This window comes from Olea europaea, unplaced genomic scaffold (genome assembly GCF_002742605.1).
Source record: "Olea europaea var. sylvestris unplaced genomic scaffold, O_europaea_v1 scaffold867, whole genome shotgun sequence".
In the NCBI taxonomy this organism is placed as follows: Eukaryota; Viridiplantae; Streptophyta; class Magnoliopsida; order Lamiales; family Oleaceae; genus Olea; species Olea europaea.
In genome coordinates this window covers 360,811-377,562 of record NW_019267123.1, presented here as the reverse complement: position 1 = coordinate 377,562, position 16,752 = coordinate 360,811, and the positions used below count along the sequence as shown (strand labels likewise).

The window sequence follows — 16,752 nt, the reverse complement described above, 5'->3', positions numbered from 1 at the left end:
GTTTCTACTCTCTCCCCAAGGCTGCAGGTTTGCACTGATACCAAAAGTTGTGGTTTCAAGTTTAAAGAGCCATCTTTGAACAGTACTGCATCACCACCACCAAAGCAAAAATTTGTTTTTTTTGTTTTTGCTCCACCACCTTCTCCTCCACCAACCACCACCTCCGCCCCTTTGACCACCGCCTCTGCAAGTCCTATCCCATCAGTTATGACGAGAGAGAGAGCAAAAAGATGCTCAAAAATATTAATGGGAAATTGAAAAAATATACTAAAATCTCATTTTCCCCTTATAAATACACACACTATCTCTCTACTGTATTCTACTGTCCCTCTCTCTCTATAGTCCATACTCACTCACACACTTCCCTTAATATGGTATATAATGATTTACTCAAATATAAGCACCAGCCCATCATTACCTTTTATAAAATGGTTAAATCTTAGCCACTCTCTTCCTAATAATTCCCCAAAATATACAAAAATCTCGTCTTCCCCCCTCTAATCGCTCTCTCTCTAGTTCCTCTCTCTGAAAAGGCTTTTAGTCCTTCTTGAGGGCTCTTCTTAAAACCCTACACCTTCTTCTGTGTGTATCTTCATTTCTTTTTCTCTCTTCTCGGGAGGTAAAAAAGAAACCCTTTCTAGGAACTGGTAAGGAAAAATACAGAACTCCATGGATACATATGAGGCTACTAAAATAGTGATGTCTAGGATCCAGAGTTTGGATCCAGAAAACGCTTCAAAAATCATGGGCTATATACTGATACAAGACCAAGGGGAGAAGGAGATTTTGAGATTAGCTTTTGGCCCTGAAGCTCTTTTGGTATCTTGCATCAACCAAGCAAAAGCCTGTTTGGGGCTTCCTTCTAATAGCCCTTCTTCTAACCCTTCAACTCCGTTGTCAAATCCCATGAGGCCAAACAACCCATTTCCTCAAAATAAGCCAAGAATCTTGATTCCCAACTATGGGTTCCATCCGAGTAACCCTTCTTCACCTGCTGCAGGTTTTTCAAGAAGTAGCCCAAGACCCATTTCTTATGCTGCTGTGGTAAATGGTTGTACTAATGATAATGAAAATAGTGGTTCAGGGGCCTCAAGTTTGCCTTTTTATGGTGGGAATGATTTTGTTGATGAGTCTGGTGGGGAAATGCGTCATCAAGTTCAAGAGTTACCATTTCTTGATGATTCCATGGTGGATCCAATTATCAGTCCCAGTGGGAGGAGTGATTCTCTGGTTTTCCCTTATGGTGAGGATGTGAACGGCATTCCTTCTCCTCATCCACACCCATTTCACAGGAGAAGTTGTTCAGTGAATGATGCTGCTTTTCTTTCTGGTTTTGAGGATGGAAGTGGTGGTGGTGGTGGTTGGAGGCCTTGCATGTACTTCGCTAGAGGGTTTTGCAAGAACGGCGATAGCTGTAAATTTTCGCACGGTGGGTTTGGCAGTGAAGGAATTGAAGTGGGATCCCCGAGCAAGATGGATTCAGGGCCATTTGACGAGTTCTTGAGAATGAAGGCCCTTCAGCAGCAGCAGAGGTTTGCACTCTCGCCTCATGGGAGTCACCACCCTCTTGCTTATATGAAATGCCCCAGCTTCTTGAATGAACATCAGAGGTAAATTCTATGGTAATTAACCCTTTTTCATTTATCATAAAAAAAAAAGGTTTACTTTTTGATTGAGACTGTTGTTTTGTAATTCTGGGTATTTCTGGTTTTGAGTTTCTTTCTGGTGTATTATGCAAGAGCCTTGCAATTTGAATGTTTATTATCGCCCATGGATTGGTTCCATATTGGGCTTTTATTCTGTTTTGGAAAGTTCAATTGTATGGAAATTTTGTTAATTTTAATGCATTCTTGTTTTTTATAAACTATTTATGGTGTCTACCTCAAGGTCTACTCCCGTCACTCCACTGCAGGAATCAATTACTAGTTGTAGTCTTTAGAAGCCTAGAATGTAAATGTTTGCTAATTACAATTTTATATTGTTGTGAATTTTGTCATTGGGATGGAGTTTTGATGTTGCGATTTTGAGTTTGATTGGTTCTTGTGATATCTTATGGTAAGTGGCATTGTAGATCTGCTGCGGCTGCGCTGGTTATGGGTGACGAGCTCCATAAATTTGGCCGTTGTCGACCTGAGAGGAACGATTTTTCAGCAATGGGATTTGTTGGAAGTGCAAATTCAAGTGCCAGACAGATTTATTTGACATTTCCTGCTGATAGTACATTTAAGGAAGAGGATGTTTCAAATTACTTTAGGTAAGCAGTTCTTGTTTGGTTGAGATTCCGATTCTTGTAGTTGCAAGCCAAATGTGTACTGACTATGCGTCTATAGTATGTATGGACCGGTGCAGGATGTTAGAATTCCATATCAGCAGAAAAGAATGTTTGGATTTGTTACATTTCTATACCCAGAGACTGTGAAGCTCATTTTGGCTAAAGGGAACCCCCATTTTGTGTGCGACTCCCGAGTGCTCGTAAAACCCTACAAGGAGAAGGGAAAAGTCCTTGAAAAGTAAATTTTCCATTCTATCGATTTTTCTAGTACTTCTTTGCTTTACCTGGTAATGATATCCTGGTGTTAATTGAACAATCTGTAGGAAACAGCAGCAACAAATGGAGAGAGGAGAGTTTTCTGCTTGTTTAAGCCCTTCCGGACTTGATTCCAGAGAGCAATTCGATGTCCCCTTTGGTAAGCATTCAATTCAGGCTTCTTATTCGTCCACAAGTAAATTCGTCTGTTAACTGAATCTCCTTTTGTAATTCCTCTTAGGGTCGAGAATGTTTTACAACGCACAAGAGATGATGATCCGGAGAAAATTTGAGCAGGAGGCGGAATTACACCACGCTATTGATCTTCAAGGCAGAAGGATGATGAACATGCAACTGATGGACCTGAAAAATCAGCATCACCATAATCATTTCCTGCCAAACCTGTCGACCAGCACCCCAATTGGCTCCCCAATACAGTCTCAGTTACAAATGAACCAGAATCTCATTCTTCAATCTGATGCTGCTAATCAAGAATTTTCGGAAGGTTAGCTGATTGAAATATTTATATTTTGTTAGTTTTGGCTGGCAAAATTGTTATCCAATGATGTGCCATATGCATTATCATAGAAGTCTATTTGGTAGGAAGTGACCATTTTTTGATTTCTTTGTTATAGAAATTAATGGTATTCGGGAAGCTGCTAAATTTCCAGCTGTTGCTGCCAACGATGAGGGAGCAACTGAATTTGGCAAGAAAAGTGAAAATGCCAATAAGGAGGATCAAACCAATGCCGAAGACACTGATCTTCCTGAGAGGTAGTGAAAATCAATGTTTTCTTAGATGAAATTTTAGGCTATTCACTCGAACATCCCTTCTATATGTGTAAGAAGATAGGTCGGTAAAGGTGTTCTCATGTAATTATTGCAGTAAGACATGCACCGTGTAAGATAACTTGGTGTTTGCTTATTATTCTCCCATACTAATGGCATGACCTTGAGTTTTGTCATGGATGCAGCTTGGAGCACATCCTTCCCGATAACCTCTTTGCCTCTCCTACAAAACTAGCTGCTGAACATCAGTCGGTTTTTGCCCGTGCCTCAGCTGATACCGATGATGGTATCACTGTTAGTACATCATCCCCTAACATCCCCGTGCTGCCCAACTCTTCTGCTCTTAACATGGCTGCTCTTAAATCGTATTACTTCCAAATGCCAAGGTAGCACCCTTATTTTTACTTTTACCTTTTGTTCCCCAGTTTCACCTGTTGAAGAGCTTAAAATCTAGTACTGTTATTGACCGCCAGGTTTTCATCTGGGCGAGAAGCCATTGAAATGTAGGTGTTAGAGCTGAGCATGGCTGGCAAGGAGGGATTAACTTAGCTTGGTGAGAACAACTTCCTTGAACTTCGGGATCGGGTCGGCTAAACGATTATACCACTATCATTTTATCATATTTGTGTTCTGTATGCTGATTTTTCTTGTTCATAAGATTCTTCTTTTTGCATTTGTTTATGCAGGAAAAGTATGAGTAGCATATACAAAGAAGTAAAATGTCCTCTAGCTCTGTATAGCCAAACCATACTCACAACAGAAGAAAAAAAAGATCAGTAAGGAAAGACCTCAAGACTGTTGTCATCATCAATACCATACTATCATATTATTCAAAACAATACATAATGCATAGGTAAAGGACATATGAACTAATTTATGAGAGTGGGGTCTCTCTTTGTTCATTTTGTACCCTCTGTGTAGTTGTGTGCTGGACCACACTGAACAATTTAGCTTATTTACAAAGGCAGTAGCAGTAACTCTCTTACCATATAATGGTAACTTTATTTTCTCTTTGCCTAGTTTCATTAAAAGATCATGTCAAATTAAATAGTGCTCGACTGGATAGCACGATGAAGAACACTTCAGCTTATTTCTTTCTCAATACTGTCGAGTTGATTACTTTATGCTTCCAAGGGAGATTGTTGTACATTAACAGCGACCCTGTTGAGCGTAACAACTATGAAGATTCAGAGAGTCAAAAGGGTAAAAATAATTGATGAAAATAAGATTTGAAGTGGATTGTAAAGCTGGAAATTTCTGTCAGTTTTAATTGTCATCTGATGCTGTACAGCCTTTTATGATCCATTAAATCATCACATGAAGGAAAACAGTGAAAAGTGATGACTCAGAAAGAAAGCAAAAGGAGAAAGGAAAAGAAAATCCAAAAAATTAGTAAAGTGAAGGGTGAAATAAAAGGGTATTCTTTTATGCCATTAAAGTCTACTTTAGGGGACTCTTTTGTCTATGAGGTGGGGAGGGGTAGCGTGTGGGGTAAGGGCCACATACTCACATGGGGACTGACACTGGTTGAATGGTATCAGGGTACCAAAAAACACTCCTTTCACTTTCTTTCTAGCCTTTTGCCTTGTTCAAGATTTAATTTATATATATGTGTTTGGCCTTTTGTTTTATGGGTTCTTGTGCTCCTTGTGTTCTTGTATGCTTTTTGATAATTACTTATTTTACTTGGCTCACGGGCTTTTTTTTTTATTTTTTGCTTCTTGCTCTCAAACCCAGTGTTAAATTTGTCTTTTACTCATATCTATGGATTTTTATGGTAATTTTGCATGTGTTTGTAGTGTTCCAATAAGTCATAAATAATTGCTTCATAAATGAGGACAATCTGGGTGGAGTTGCTTATTTTTGCATCCTTTGAATTACTAGAAATTAATTCTTAACCTTCTTGGGGGCTTCGTTACGTGATTACTCTGTCTGAAGCTTATAAAAAGTAAAAGTAGCACCTTGTTTGGATAATAAGTAAAAAAATCTACACAAAAGGTAAGTTTTGAACTAATGAATGTTCAAGAAAAAAGTAATTTCTAAAAAAGTTTAAACATGTTTGGCCATGGCCTTGCATTTATTATCTTCTGGATGTATCTTTAGTGCCGCTGCACGTGAACTACTCAACCTTTAAAATGGTCATTCCTAAAAAAATAAAAATAAATAAAAAAATAAAAAGGTTGAACCCCAGCCTTGAGGGCCCTCGCCGCCCTGCCTCTAGAGCTTTGTGAGGGAGGTAAATCGCGGGATATACCCCAGTAGGTCAAGGAACAAGAGCTGTCTGTACATTGTGCTTGCAAGAGTTCAATTTCATGTTTTAGGAATCGAACCCTCACATTGCAGCAGTCAGTAAGATGTGAGATAACCTCGCTCCTATCCTTTGCACCACTAGACTATGTCCCGATGAACTTAAATGGTCATTCCTTGATGCCTTTTGTCATGTAACATTGAGAGAAAATGAATACATCGAGATAAACAAAATTGAACATAATCATCGTCAAATATTTTAGAAGTATTATTTTTTAAAGTAATTTTTTTTTTTTAATTTTTTGGCAAGGAAATTTACCTGTTTTTCTATACTAGGGCAGCATTTCTAATAAATAAAATCCTCAATTTTTTTCATTTTCAATCCTGAAAATCATGTTTTCTTTAACCTTTCATTTAAGAAAAGGTCAGGACTTGGGAGTGTAATAATTTTTAAATATTTTTATGTGATCAAGAGGGCAACTTGACAATTTTATATTTAATTAAGAACATAACATGTTAATTTTGGATTAGTAGTCAGCATAACAAGGAATTGGGCTCATTTGTTATGAAAATTAATTTTCTTTAAACACGCCCAAATCCTAATCATTATCGAGTTATGGTTTGCAAGAAATAAGGTATTTGCATATTATATAGGTTGTCTATTATTGATAATAATTTTATAGGTCAAGCGCAAAAGATTCATCCAAAAGTTTAATCTTAAGAAAAATAAATAAATAAATAAATAATCAACTACATGAATATTTATATTAACAGCACATTATGTGAAGTGAATAATGGAGCAACAAACATTAATTGCGCGATTAAATATGTTTTAAGTCTCCTTTTTTAGTGATTTTTATATTACATTAAGATCTCTATAAAAAATAATAATATTGGGATCGAGAAAAAATATTACTTTAAAGGGGTTTTTATTTTTGATATTATTTATCAATTGATTATAATAAAAAATGTGATTGATGTTAAGTGCCTCTAGAATTATCCTAGTGAAAATGATGCAAATAATGGAATAGCTTATGACAAAACTTATTGAATATGACCATTAAATATGATCATGATTTAGATAATAATTATGTTTTATATATGTTCCTGGAAAAGGAAGTCTATTAAACGAAAGAAAATATATCAAATGTGGATGTTGAATTTGATTTGAATACGAAGACATGAAAACAACTTTAAATGCACGTTTTTCAAAGATTTGAATTTGATATATAGAAAATAATGAACGATGATTTGAGTTTATCTAAATGTCTATAACTTTCGTATTTAGCATAAAACATTAGGATCATGTCAAGTCGAACTTAATTTTTAATTATATTTTTAGATTTCATTAGAATTTAAACAAAATTTGAATTTTAAATTTCAAACTTACTTTCCACCAACTATTGAGTCGTCCAAGGCTTTCTTTATAGAATGTTAGGCTTAGGCCCCATTAATTTTAGTCAAAGCTTTAAATGAGAAATATATGTAATATAAAAAACTTCAAAATAGGGAATATAAAAGCTTTAAATGCTTTAATTCTTTCAACAGAAAATTATTACACTCGATAAAAAGAGTTGAGGCAATTGATTCAAGAAGAACCAGTAGTACCTGCATGCAATGCCACCAAAGAGGCATAAATACCATCTTTATTTTTTATCAAATTTTCGTGTTTTCCTTTTTCTGCAATAACTCCATTGTTAATAACTGCAATCAAATCTGCATTCTTAATTGTAGATAGCCTATGAGCCACCACAATGGTTGTTCTGTCCACCATAACTTGGTCTAAAGCATCTTGAACGACTTTCTCGGATTCAGCATCAAGAGCGCTGGTCGCTTCATCAAGTAGCAATATCTTTGGCGCCTTCACTATAGCACGAGCAATCGCAACTCGCTGCTTCTGCCCACCAGATAACTGGATCCCCCGTTCACCCACCATCGTGTCGTACCCCTATGTTTTTTCAAAGTTATATGCATTAGATTGTCAGGACTACAAGATTCAGCTCATAGAATACTTACCTGCTGTAAACCACTGATGAAGTTGTGAGCATTTGCTAACTCTGCGGCAGCTATAATTTCTGCCTCTGTGGCATTCCCTTCCTTGCCATATGCAATGTTCATCCTGATCGTGTCATTAAATAACGCGGGTTCCTGGCTTACAAGACCCATCTGCTGCCTTAACCATAGCAGCTTTAGCTTGTGAATTTCAACACCGTCTAGTGTAATCACACCGGAATTTGGATCATAAAATCTTTGCAGTAAGGAAACCACTGTCGACTTTCCACTCCCACTTTCTCCAACAAGTGCCACATTCTGACAAATAAACTTGATATTGTAAGTGTTCAAATAATATAACTTAGTGTTCCAAGAGCTCAAATGATTGTAATTTACCTGGCCTGATTGAATCATCAGGCACAAGTCTTTAAAAATTTGGACATCAGGTCTACTTGGATACTTAAAACTGACATGCTGAAACTCGATATCTCCCTTGACATTCTCCAACACGGTTCCTGAGTTGTCAGTAGTGTCTATTTTTGATCGCTGGTCAAGAAGTGCAAATATAGAGGCAGCACCACTCTTGGCTTTACCAGAATCTGGTGCAAGGGCACCCGATTGAGATATTGCAACAGCCATCATACTGAGACCATAGAAAACCTATGGAGCAGCACAAATGTTTTTCCATTGTAATAACTCGTCATCATTACCAAGAAACAGGAAAATAATTTACAATATGCAAGTAGTAGTGTGAAAGCTTACTCGAAAAACCTCACCGAAGGTTATCTTTCCAGCCTCAACAAGTTGAGCTCCAGCATAGAAACTAGTTGCATATACTGAATATAGAAAGAACAAGGACATTCCATAACCTGCTCCACTGAGTAAACCTAGTTTAATTCCTGATTTCATTGGAACTTCGCACGTCTTTTTGTACAGTTCCGTCACCTTCTCTTCAGCACAAAAAGAAGCAACAGTTCTAATACTTCCAACTGCATCACTGGCAACTTGAGTTGCATCTTCATAAAGTTTCTGTGTAAAATTTAGATTTATTTAATTGAGCATATTAGCATTAGGAAACAGATTGATTCGAAGACTTCAACTTTTTGCCACAATGGTTCATTCGAAGTTGAACAATCACCATCTCAAGTACCAAATGCTTCCCATTTTTATGGTCCTCTTACTCCAGTCCGTGTATAGAGTGAAAAATGATTGAAACTGACATTGATGAAAATTTAACGATTTTTATTTATTTAACAGAGGTCTGTATAGAAGGCGGGCCTTAGTCCAAAAGTAAGGTTGGTCTGTTGTCGAGGGTTGGAGCCCTGGGAAACAGCCTCCCCTTTCGTAATAGTAGGACTGCATACATCCAACTCCCTCTAGATCTTGCAGTGCTGGGAAACTAGTGCTCTAGGTATGTCTTTTTCTACAGGGTATAGATATTTTAGATCTTACTGGTTTCCTGAGTAGAACAAATGTATACACGATCTGTGATTTACATGTATCATCAATCCATATAACGCAAGCAAGTGAAAGTTACTACTTAATAAATTATTCTTTCCATGCTAAAGCAACCTACATTTTCTGTGAAAGACGACCTATAACCATCTTAGAATGATAAACTTGTATAACCATCAGAATTCAGCAGAAAATTTATCTCCGTCGCACAAAAGTTTGAATCCATATGATTCATTAAGATGGGAGATAGTGGAGGGGGAGTGGTTAAGGCTTTAGTTTAGTGAGCTAACCTTTGTGTCGCCACTAAATCCATCTATAAACTTCATCTGAAGATATCCATTTAGTCCAATAAGAGGTACCATGATCATAATTATAAGGGATAATTGCCAGCTTGCCCCGAAACCAATGATCAAACCAGCAATAGCTGTTGCAATATTTTGAACAAGCAATGCAAGTGATTCTCCAACTAGATTTCTCACTGAAGTTGCATCGGAAGAAAGTCGAGAACAAATTGCACCAGTTGAGTTCTCAGTTCTGTCAAACCAACTTATTTCCATGTGAACCACCTTTTCAAAGCACATCAATCTGATTCGTTTAATTAACTTACACCCTGCCACAGAAAAGAAGTATGTCCTTAATGGGGTTGCCAAAAGAGATGCTAAACCAAGAACAATAAACATCAATGCCCAAAACTTGGAATCCTTGCGAAGCTTATGTGGTGGCTGATAGAAAGTTTCGATTACGCTGGAAAACAGGAGCCCAAAAAGTGGTAATATTGCACCATTGACCACTGCAGCTAAAGAACCAAATAGCAATTCTGGAATCTCTGGTTTATTCAGGTAGGCCAAGCGGCAAAATAAGACTTTATGCTCCACCTTTGATTTTGACGAAGCAGGAGTATGTGGTTCTCCGTCTGCTGCCTCCAGTACACTGACAGTGGCGGGCACACTCATTGAAAAGGAGAATGAGTGACGGCTACTGTCTCCAATTCTCGATGATCCCCGACTTATGGACCGTGAGGAAATACGCTGACTCAACTGCCTTCCAGAATCCACATTAATCTCAGCTCCATCTTTGTCATCTCCAGGATTTCGTACCGACTCTTTGTTCAGATCTTGCAACTGTATAAGCTGGCTGTATGCTCCTTCAGGATCTTGTACTAGTTCAGAATGTGAACCTGATCGAGTTAAAAAAATTTAAGTGCATCTACTTCTTTGTAGAAGGAAAAAAATCCACAGTGACATATTATTGTTACAGCAAACCAATCGAATGTAAAAAAATTGAACCTTTTTCTATGATCTTTCCTTGATGAATAACAGCAATGGTGTCTGCATTCTTCACTGTACTCAAGCGATGTGCAACAATAAGTGTAGTTCGGTTGATCATGACCCTGTCCAGTGCCTCCTGCACAGTCTTCTCAGATTCTGCATCAAGAGCACTTGTAGCTTCATCTAAAAGTAAGATACTCGGGTCTTTTAGTATTGCTCTAGCTATAGCTATTCTCTGCTTTTGTCCACCAGAAAGCTGAGTTCCATTTATGCCTACCATTGTATCTAGTCCCTGGAGACAAGAAATTTGCAAATATGTATAAAAGGTAGCTTCCTTTGGAAGGTTGATGACGATACCAATTAGTGAAGGACATGAAAAAGGTTTTAATTTTGAAATATATGCAGTTCTGCACAATAACCCATGTTTCATCTTCTGCTGGAATGTAGTCTTTTCTACATTAAAAACCTAAAGGATTTGGCCTGTGCTGAGTCTTGAAAGGGGATTTTTTTTTTTTTCCTTCGAGAATCCTTAATTGAAGTTATAGCGCACGCACTAAATTAGTAATTGAAACAATCAAATAAATGTAGAGTCAGACCTGAGGTAGCTTATCTATGAATTTAGCTGCATTGGCATATTCAGCTGCGGCTTTGATTTCTTCTATGGATGCACCATCCTTTCCATAGGCAATATTGTCTTTGATGCTTGAAGTAAACAAAATAGGTTCCCCTTCGAGAATCCTTAATTGAAGTTATAGCGCACGCACTAAATTAGTAATTGAAACAATCAAATAAATGTAGGGTCAGACCTGAGGTAGCTTATCTATGAATTTAGCTGCATTGGCATATTCAGCCGCGGCTTTGATTTCTTCTATGGATGCACCATCCTTTCCATAGGCAATATTGTCTTTGATGCTTGAAGTAAACAAAATAGGTTCCTGGTTGACAAGACCAATCTTTCCTCTGATCCACCTAAGCTGAAATTCTTTGATATTGATACCATCAATCAAAACTGCACCTGATTGTGGGTCATAAAACCTCTCAATAAGGCTTATTACGGTAGATTTTCCACTTCCACTGTGTCCGACCAAAGCTAATGTTGTTCCACTAGGTATAACGAGTGAAAATCCATCAAATATTTGCTCATCTGGTCTAGACGGATAACTAAAATGGACATTCCTTAATTCTATGTCACCAGTAATATCATCCAATTCCCTTCCATTTGTGCTATAAGGATCTATATCAGGTTTTCTATGTATTGTCTCAAACATTTTAAAAGCAGCAACTTGACCAGCAGCAAATGCACTCAAGCATGGAGATACCTGCCCTAAAGAACTAGAAGAAGAACACATGCAATGAAACTTTATTGTCAGTATTTATTTAGAATTGACTTAATACATGAAAACATATTTAAAAGTCTAACATGGATGTGTAGTTCTCTTACTCATTAATGATCTGTACAAATCAATGTTATTAAGTAAACAACTAAAGCTTTGTCCAAAAAAATCTACAAACAAATAAAGTGTAGAAGAAAAACTCACAAGGATCCCGTCAATATAGACATTATTATATTCAAGACATCTCCTCCAGTGTACCCCTTCTCTACAATCATTTTTGCGCCAAACCAAATTGCTAAAGCATAACTACAGAACAGGACTAGCATAAATATACCAGAACCTAATCCAGCAGCAAATCCCTCCAATACACCAGCTTGATAAGCTTTATTTAGAGATTTATCATATTTAGCAATAGCCTGACTCTCCCCTGTGAACGATGAAACCTGAAAGTGAAACCAAGTCGTTGTTAAGTATACGATGCAAATATAGTGAAGAACAATTTAACATTTTGTCAATTGTATTGTCAACCCTGTCCAGTCTTATGTACCAAGCACACACTAAATGTTTATCTATTCATCCTTACAGTTCTGATTGAGCCAATTGTCTGTTCAACCACACCAGCTGCTACTGAATAAGCAGCTTGTCCGCGGGATCTTAGCTTTGCCATAACGATGGTCATGAAAGCAGCAGAGATGACAAGAAGAGGAATTGAAGACAGCAAGACCAGAGTGAGAAGCCATCCCTTGATAAAAGCTATCACAAACCCTCCAAAGAATAAAGAAGAGAGCTGTAAAAATTTTCCTACCTGTCGTTTTACATCAATAAGAAAAACTTGAATAGCACAAAAAATACAAATTCAATAAGGTTCATAAATTTATTTTCAAATCCTTTAGTCATAACTATACCTTCTCACCCATGGCATCTTGAATGATAACTGTATCATTAGATAGCCTCTCAATAATTTCTCCAGTGCTAGTTTCATTGTCAAAATATCCAATATCTTGCCCCAATACAGCTCTCAGGTATAAATTCCTAACTCGAGAGGCCTGCCTTTCCCCAGTGACAGTCCAGCAGGCCACCTCTGCCAAGAAGCCAACTTGGGATTTTCAAGTTTTCTTAATCAAAATGATTATCTATATTATAATCAAATTACTTAAAGTCTAAACACTTACGGGCAAATGCTGCAATGCCAGACCCCAAAGCAAGATACACAAAATCTAGGGATACCTAAGATGGTATTATACATTAGCATGGATCCCATATCGCAAAGTCAAATCATTAATTCACACTCTTTCATGGCATACTACATGATACCTTGGAAACTTCCTCAGCAACATCTTTAGCTCCCATGTTCTGTCCAAAAGAGTCAGCCAACTGTCCAAATATCAGAGTCATGAGAGGCAAGCAAACTCCACTACCGACACCCATTATCGTACCAATGACCATTAATACATGGTCGATGGGGTCTGCAAATGAGAACAGCTTGTAGTATGGAACTTTTCCGATTACTTCAATCTTCTTTTTGCTGTCATCTGAAGTTTGTTGCCTGCTAGACTCATCTGGGGTTTCAGATGCCTCATTTTTCTCATCGTTTATATCTTCAGCAATATGGCAAAGCCTAGTCATCACACAGTTGAAGTACTACTTCCCAATTATTAACTGCTTTAACCTTAAAAAGCAAGGGAAGCAAGAGAAAGAGTCAAAAAAGTGCATCAGCAACCAAATCACCAAAGAAAAACATTTCAAAATTTTGGATTATGCAAGAGTGCTTGCAAAAGCAGGAAAGAAGCAGATAATATAGGAACTCTGTAGAAATCAATGTTAAATTATAATCCAAACTGTTTCATCAGTTGCACTACTGGAAATAAATAAAATATTTATGACAAAATAAAGGAAATTAAATATTTTCTATTTTCTGCAAAGTAGTCTTAAGAGGAAAATATCAAAGACATTAGAATCAGAAGGGATGTTAAAAGGAAAGACACTTTGATCTTCTTGTTTTGTTTTCAGAAATTTAGGTTCACAGTTTTCAATGTATGCAAGAATATTGAATGGCAAGATTTACTTTAAAAATCATAGGTTTTGTATGGTGAGAAGGAATATAACAGATGAACAATGACATTTTCAATGAAAAGTTCTCGGTTCTCAAATCTAAAACCAGATCATATGATTTTATATCATGCATGAGGAAACTGAAATTTTCAAGGTCAACAGTAAGGAATGTTGTTCAGGAGGGAAGCAGATATGCAGCAGGTCTTTAATTTGGTAATGGCATGCGTATAGTTTCTCTTCTTCCAGGAGTGCATTAAACATCACTCTTGTTCCAACATGTTCCTTGAGTAGTATTTCAGAAGGATTACATGTGACAGAAATTGACATATTTAAAAGAGCACGTAAAGAACTTGCTCAGACTTCACAGGAAACTCCAAGTATACTTATCTACCAAAAATGAAGGTAATGAACAATCACCTTTGGTTTTAGAAGTAAAGGAAGCTAAAAACCAGGGTTTTATCAGTGTATTTGGTTGTGGAGAAAATGAAAACGCTAAACCAAGGATTTTTCTGTGTATAATAGAATGTTAGTTGGAACTTTGCATCATATATTATCAGAATATTGTTAACCTTCGGTTGTGAAAGGTTGTCTTCCTCGTTGCATATGAGTGAAGTATATATACAATAGACAAGTGGTGTTTAGTAAACAAATTTTCTTTAAAAACAATCGCACAACATCAAGCTGACTGTCCTTCATGACTTTTATACGTTATGCATTTATTTTTTTTGTTCTTGACTGCGATTTTATGATACCCAATCAGCATCGACTGTACTAAATAAATAAACCATGGACATCATATCTCTTAATAAATAATAAATCTCTCTTCAGGGAACTGTTACAACCATTCTCTGGAAGCTGTCTTTTTAGCTCCAGCATGAACTACTTTGGACTAACTAAAGCAAAACAATACAACATTGCCTATATAATTGAGTACGAATATATACCTAATTAATAAAAATTGACACAAGCACTGACGACAGTAAGAACAAGTCAGCCGGTAAATGTGGACAGGAAAAAGAACTGAAATTTATTCTGATGATCATTAATTTCAGTTTACTAATGACCCTCTGCTTTTTTTCTGGGAGCCTATCATACTATTCACTTATCCCCTTGACCATGCATGGCAGAAAGGTTTACCAGACACCGGTGTATATTAAGTTGTCCATACATGCATTAGGTCACTCTAATATTCCTATCGAATATACAAAAAAATAGAGATCAAGAGGCACTCTAAGAACCTCACAATTGAAATAACATTTCCTCGCAATCTTGATCATGTTTTATATTAAAATTTGATACCCCTACTAAGCTACTACTAATTCTTCTTTTGGCGCACCTTTTTGAGTTAATTGTTCCAATGGTCACTGAACTTAGATCAATGTCTTTGATTGGCCACTAAAGTTTAAAATGTCAAATTTTGGTCATTGAATTTAGGTTCATGTATTTGATTGTTCGCTGAAATTTAAAATATCGAGTTTTGATCACTGAACTTTAAAAATGTTGTAAATTACTTACTGTAAATTCGATATTTTTCAACGTTTAGCAGTTATGCTAATAAGTAACGTACGATATTTTTCAAAGTTCAGTGGTCAAAAGTCGACATTTTAAACTTCGGTGAGCAATTGAAAATATGAATCTAAGTTCAGTGACCATTGAAACAATTAATTTGACCTTTTTTTGGGTCAAAATACTGGACACTGCTCAAGGCAATCACGTTGGGCTAAAGGGATCTGATACTTCAGCCAATACATGAGACGTATATAAGATTCGAAGCAAATGCGAATAAAGAATAAAGACAATTCATATATTTAATTATAGATTTGGTACAATAATTATATAAAATAAATATAAAAAAGTTTGATTCTTCCTTGTGGTCCTGTGTGAAATCACGTCTCCTCTGGTTGGCATTTCATATTCAAATCTCCATGAGAGCTTGCACTTTGCTTCTTCTTCCCTAGAAGAACCTGATTCTCAACTTATTTCCCCATCTATATACCTACCTAGAGACTATTGTCCAATGGGAAAATTTTCATTGCGGATGATTTTATTTTTCTATTATGTTTGATTTGAAATAAAAACTGTTCAACTGAAGAAAATTCACTTGTTCAAATGTCGTCACGGTTAATCAATCCATTGTATCTTTGCATCATCCGTTGAATGCTTGAAAATTTGATTGAGACCTTTGCAATGAAATTTTAATTAGACTAACGTATTAATATATTTTAAATCGTTTGAAAGTGAAGTATTATTATTCAAATTTTAGTTAAATTAAGGTTGTCTACACATCAATATTAAAATATTAAAAATTACTACTTTCCATCCGCGTCAAGCTCCATTATTGTCCTTATTAAATTTATTCATTTAAACATTATAGATCCATACAAATTTTATATATTCATCCCACTATACACACATTCCTAATACAATTTCAAAATTTAAAAAAAAAAATCACTATATTCATCAAATTACTTTCAGCATTTAATCTGATTCTTACTTTTTATTTTCTATATTGTCGTGTCAATGCTTTGATATTTAATTATAAAGGTTAGCAAATCTCTTTTCTTGAATTTATAGGATTCTATCAAGCCAAAAAAAATACCTCGTCAAACCAAATGTTAATATTTTATTTTATTATTATCATTTTATTTTATTTTTTGCTTATAAGCTCATAATTTTTTGTTATTTGTGTTTCGGCTGATAATTTTACATTTGTTTCCTTTTGTGATGTAATAATATTTGGACAGGTATTGAAATTTATTTTAAAATTTCTCGTATATTTTTATCTTTCAGACCAATACTTAAAAAAGTATAAAAATTAATATTCCCTTTTTCAATAATGTGATGATTTTTTTTTTAAACTTTCGTTGAAGAGGATATTTTTATGATTAGGATTTTATGATTTTAGATTAATTTAGTATTTTATTATTATTAAAATTTTAGTTAAACACAAACTCTAAAAGAATTTAAAAATATTTAAAAGAATTTTTGAAAATAAATATTAGTGGATGAAGTTAAAACGATATATTTTTATTTCATTTTATTTATGTTTATTTAGGTAAATTTACATAAGATAAAAAAAAAAAAAAAA

General features: G+C 35.7%; 2 protein-coding genes across 3 annotated transcripts; one reads left to right on the top strand and one right to left on the bottom strand.

The window, feature by feature from the left end:
* LOC111392004 (zinc finger CCCH domain-containing protein 53-like) lies at nucleotides 1–4,418 on the top strand. 2 transcript variants are annotated; one of them, XR_002702194.1, is made up of 9 exons: nucleotides 1–1,610; nucleotides 2,072–2,254; nucleotides 2,331–2,510; nucleotides 2,596–2,687; nucleotides 2,769–3,032; nucleotides 3,163–3,301; nucleotides 3,502–3,702; nucleotides 3,810–3,869; nucleotides 4,003–4,418. XR_002702194.1 is itself a non-coding variant. In XM_023017294.1 (9 exons), exons 1-8 carry the CDS (start codon nucleotides 670–672, stop codon nucleotides 3,821–3,823), a joined length of 2,034 nt encoding a protein of 677 aa, XP_022873062.1. In that variant the 5' UTR covers nucleotides 1–669; the 3' UTR covers nucleotides 3,824–3,869; nucleotides 4,003–4,418. The 2 variants fall into 2 exon arrangements, 1 of the variants encoding a protein (XP_022873062.1); XM_023017294.1 differs by having other exon boundaries at nucleotides 3,790–3,869.
* Nucleotides 4,419–7,078: 2,660 nt separating this feature from the next.
* On the bottom strand, nucleotides 7,079–14,271 carry LOC111391995 (ABC transporter B family member 11-like). Its single transcript, XM_023017287.1, has 13 exons — nucleotides 14,082–14,271; nucleotides 12,927–13,281; nucleotides 12,785–12,839; nucleotides 12,518–12,693; nucleotides 12,196–12,417; nucleotides 11,817–12,055; nucleotides 11,085–11,610; nucleotides 10,297–10,570; nucleotides 9,301–10,187; nucleotides 8,318–8,584; nucleotides 7,952–8,215; nucleotides 7,580–7,873; nucleotides 7,079–7,511 (listed from the first exon to the last, which is right to left on the bottom strand). Exons 2-13 carry the CDS (start codon nucleotides 13,236–13,238, stop codon nucleotides 7,152–7,154), a joined length of 3,876 nt encoding a protein of 1,291 aa, XP_022873055.1. The 5' UTR covers nucleotides 13,239–13,281; nucleotides 14,082–14,271; the 3' UTR covers nucleotides 7,079–7,151.
* Nucleotides 14,272–16,752: the final 2,481 nt, after the last annotated feature.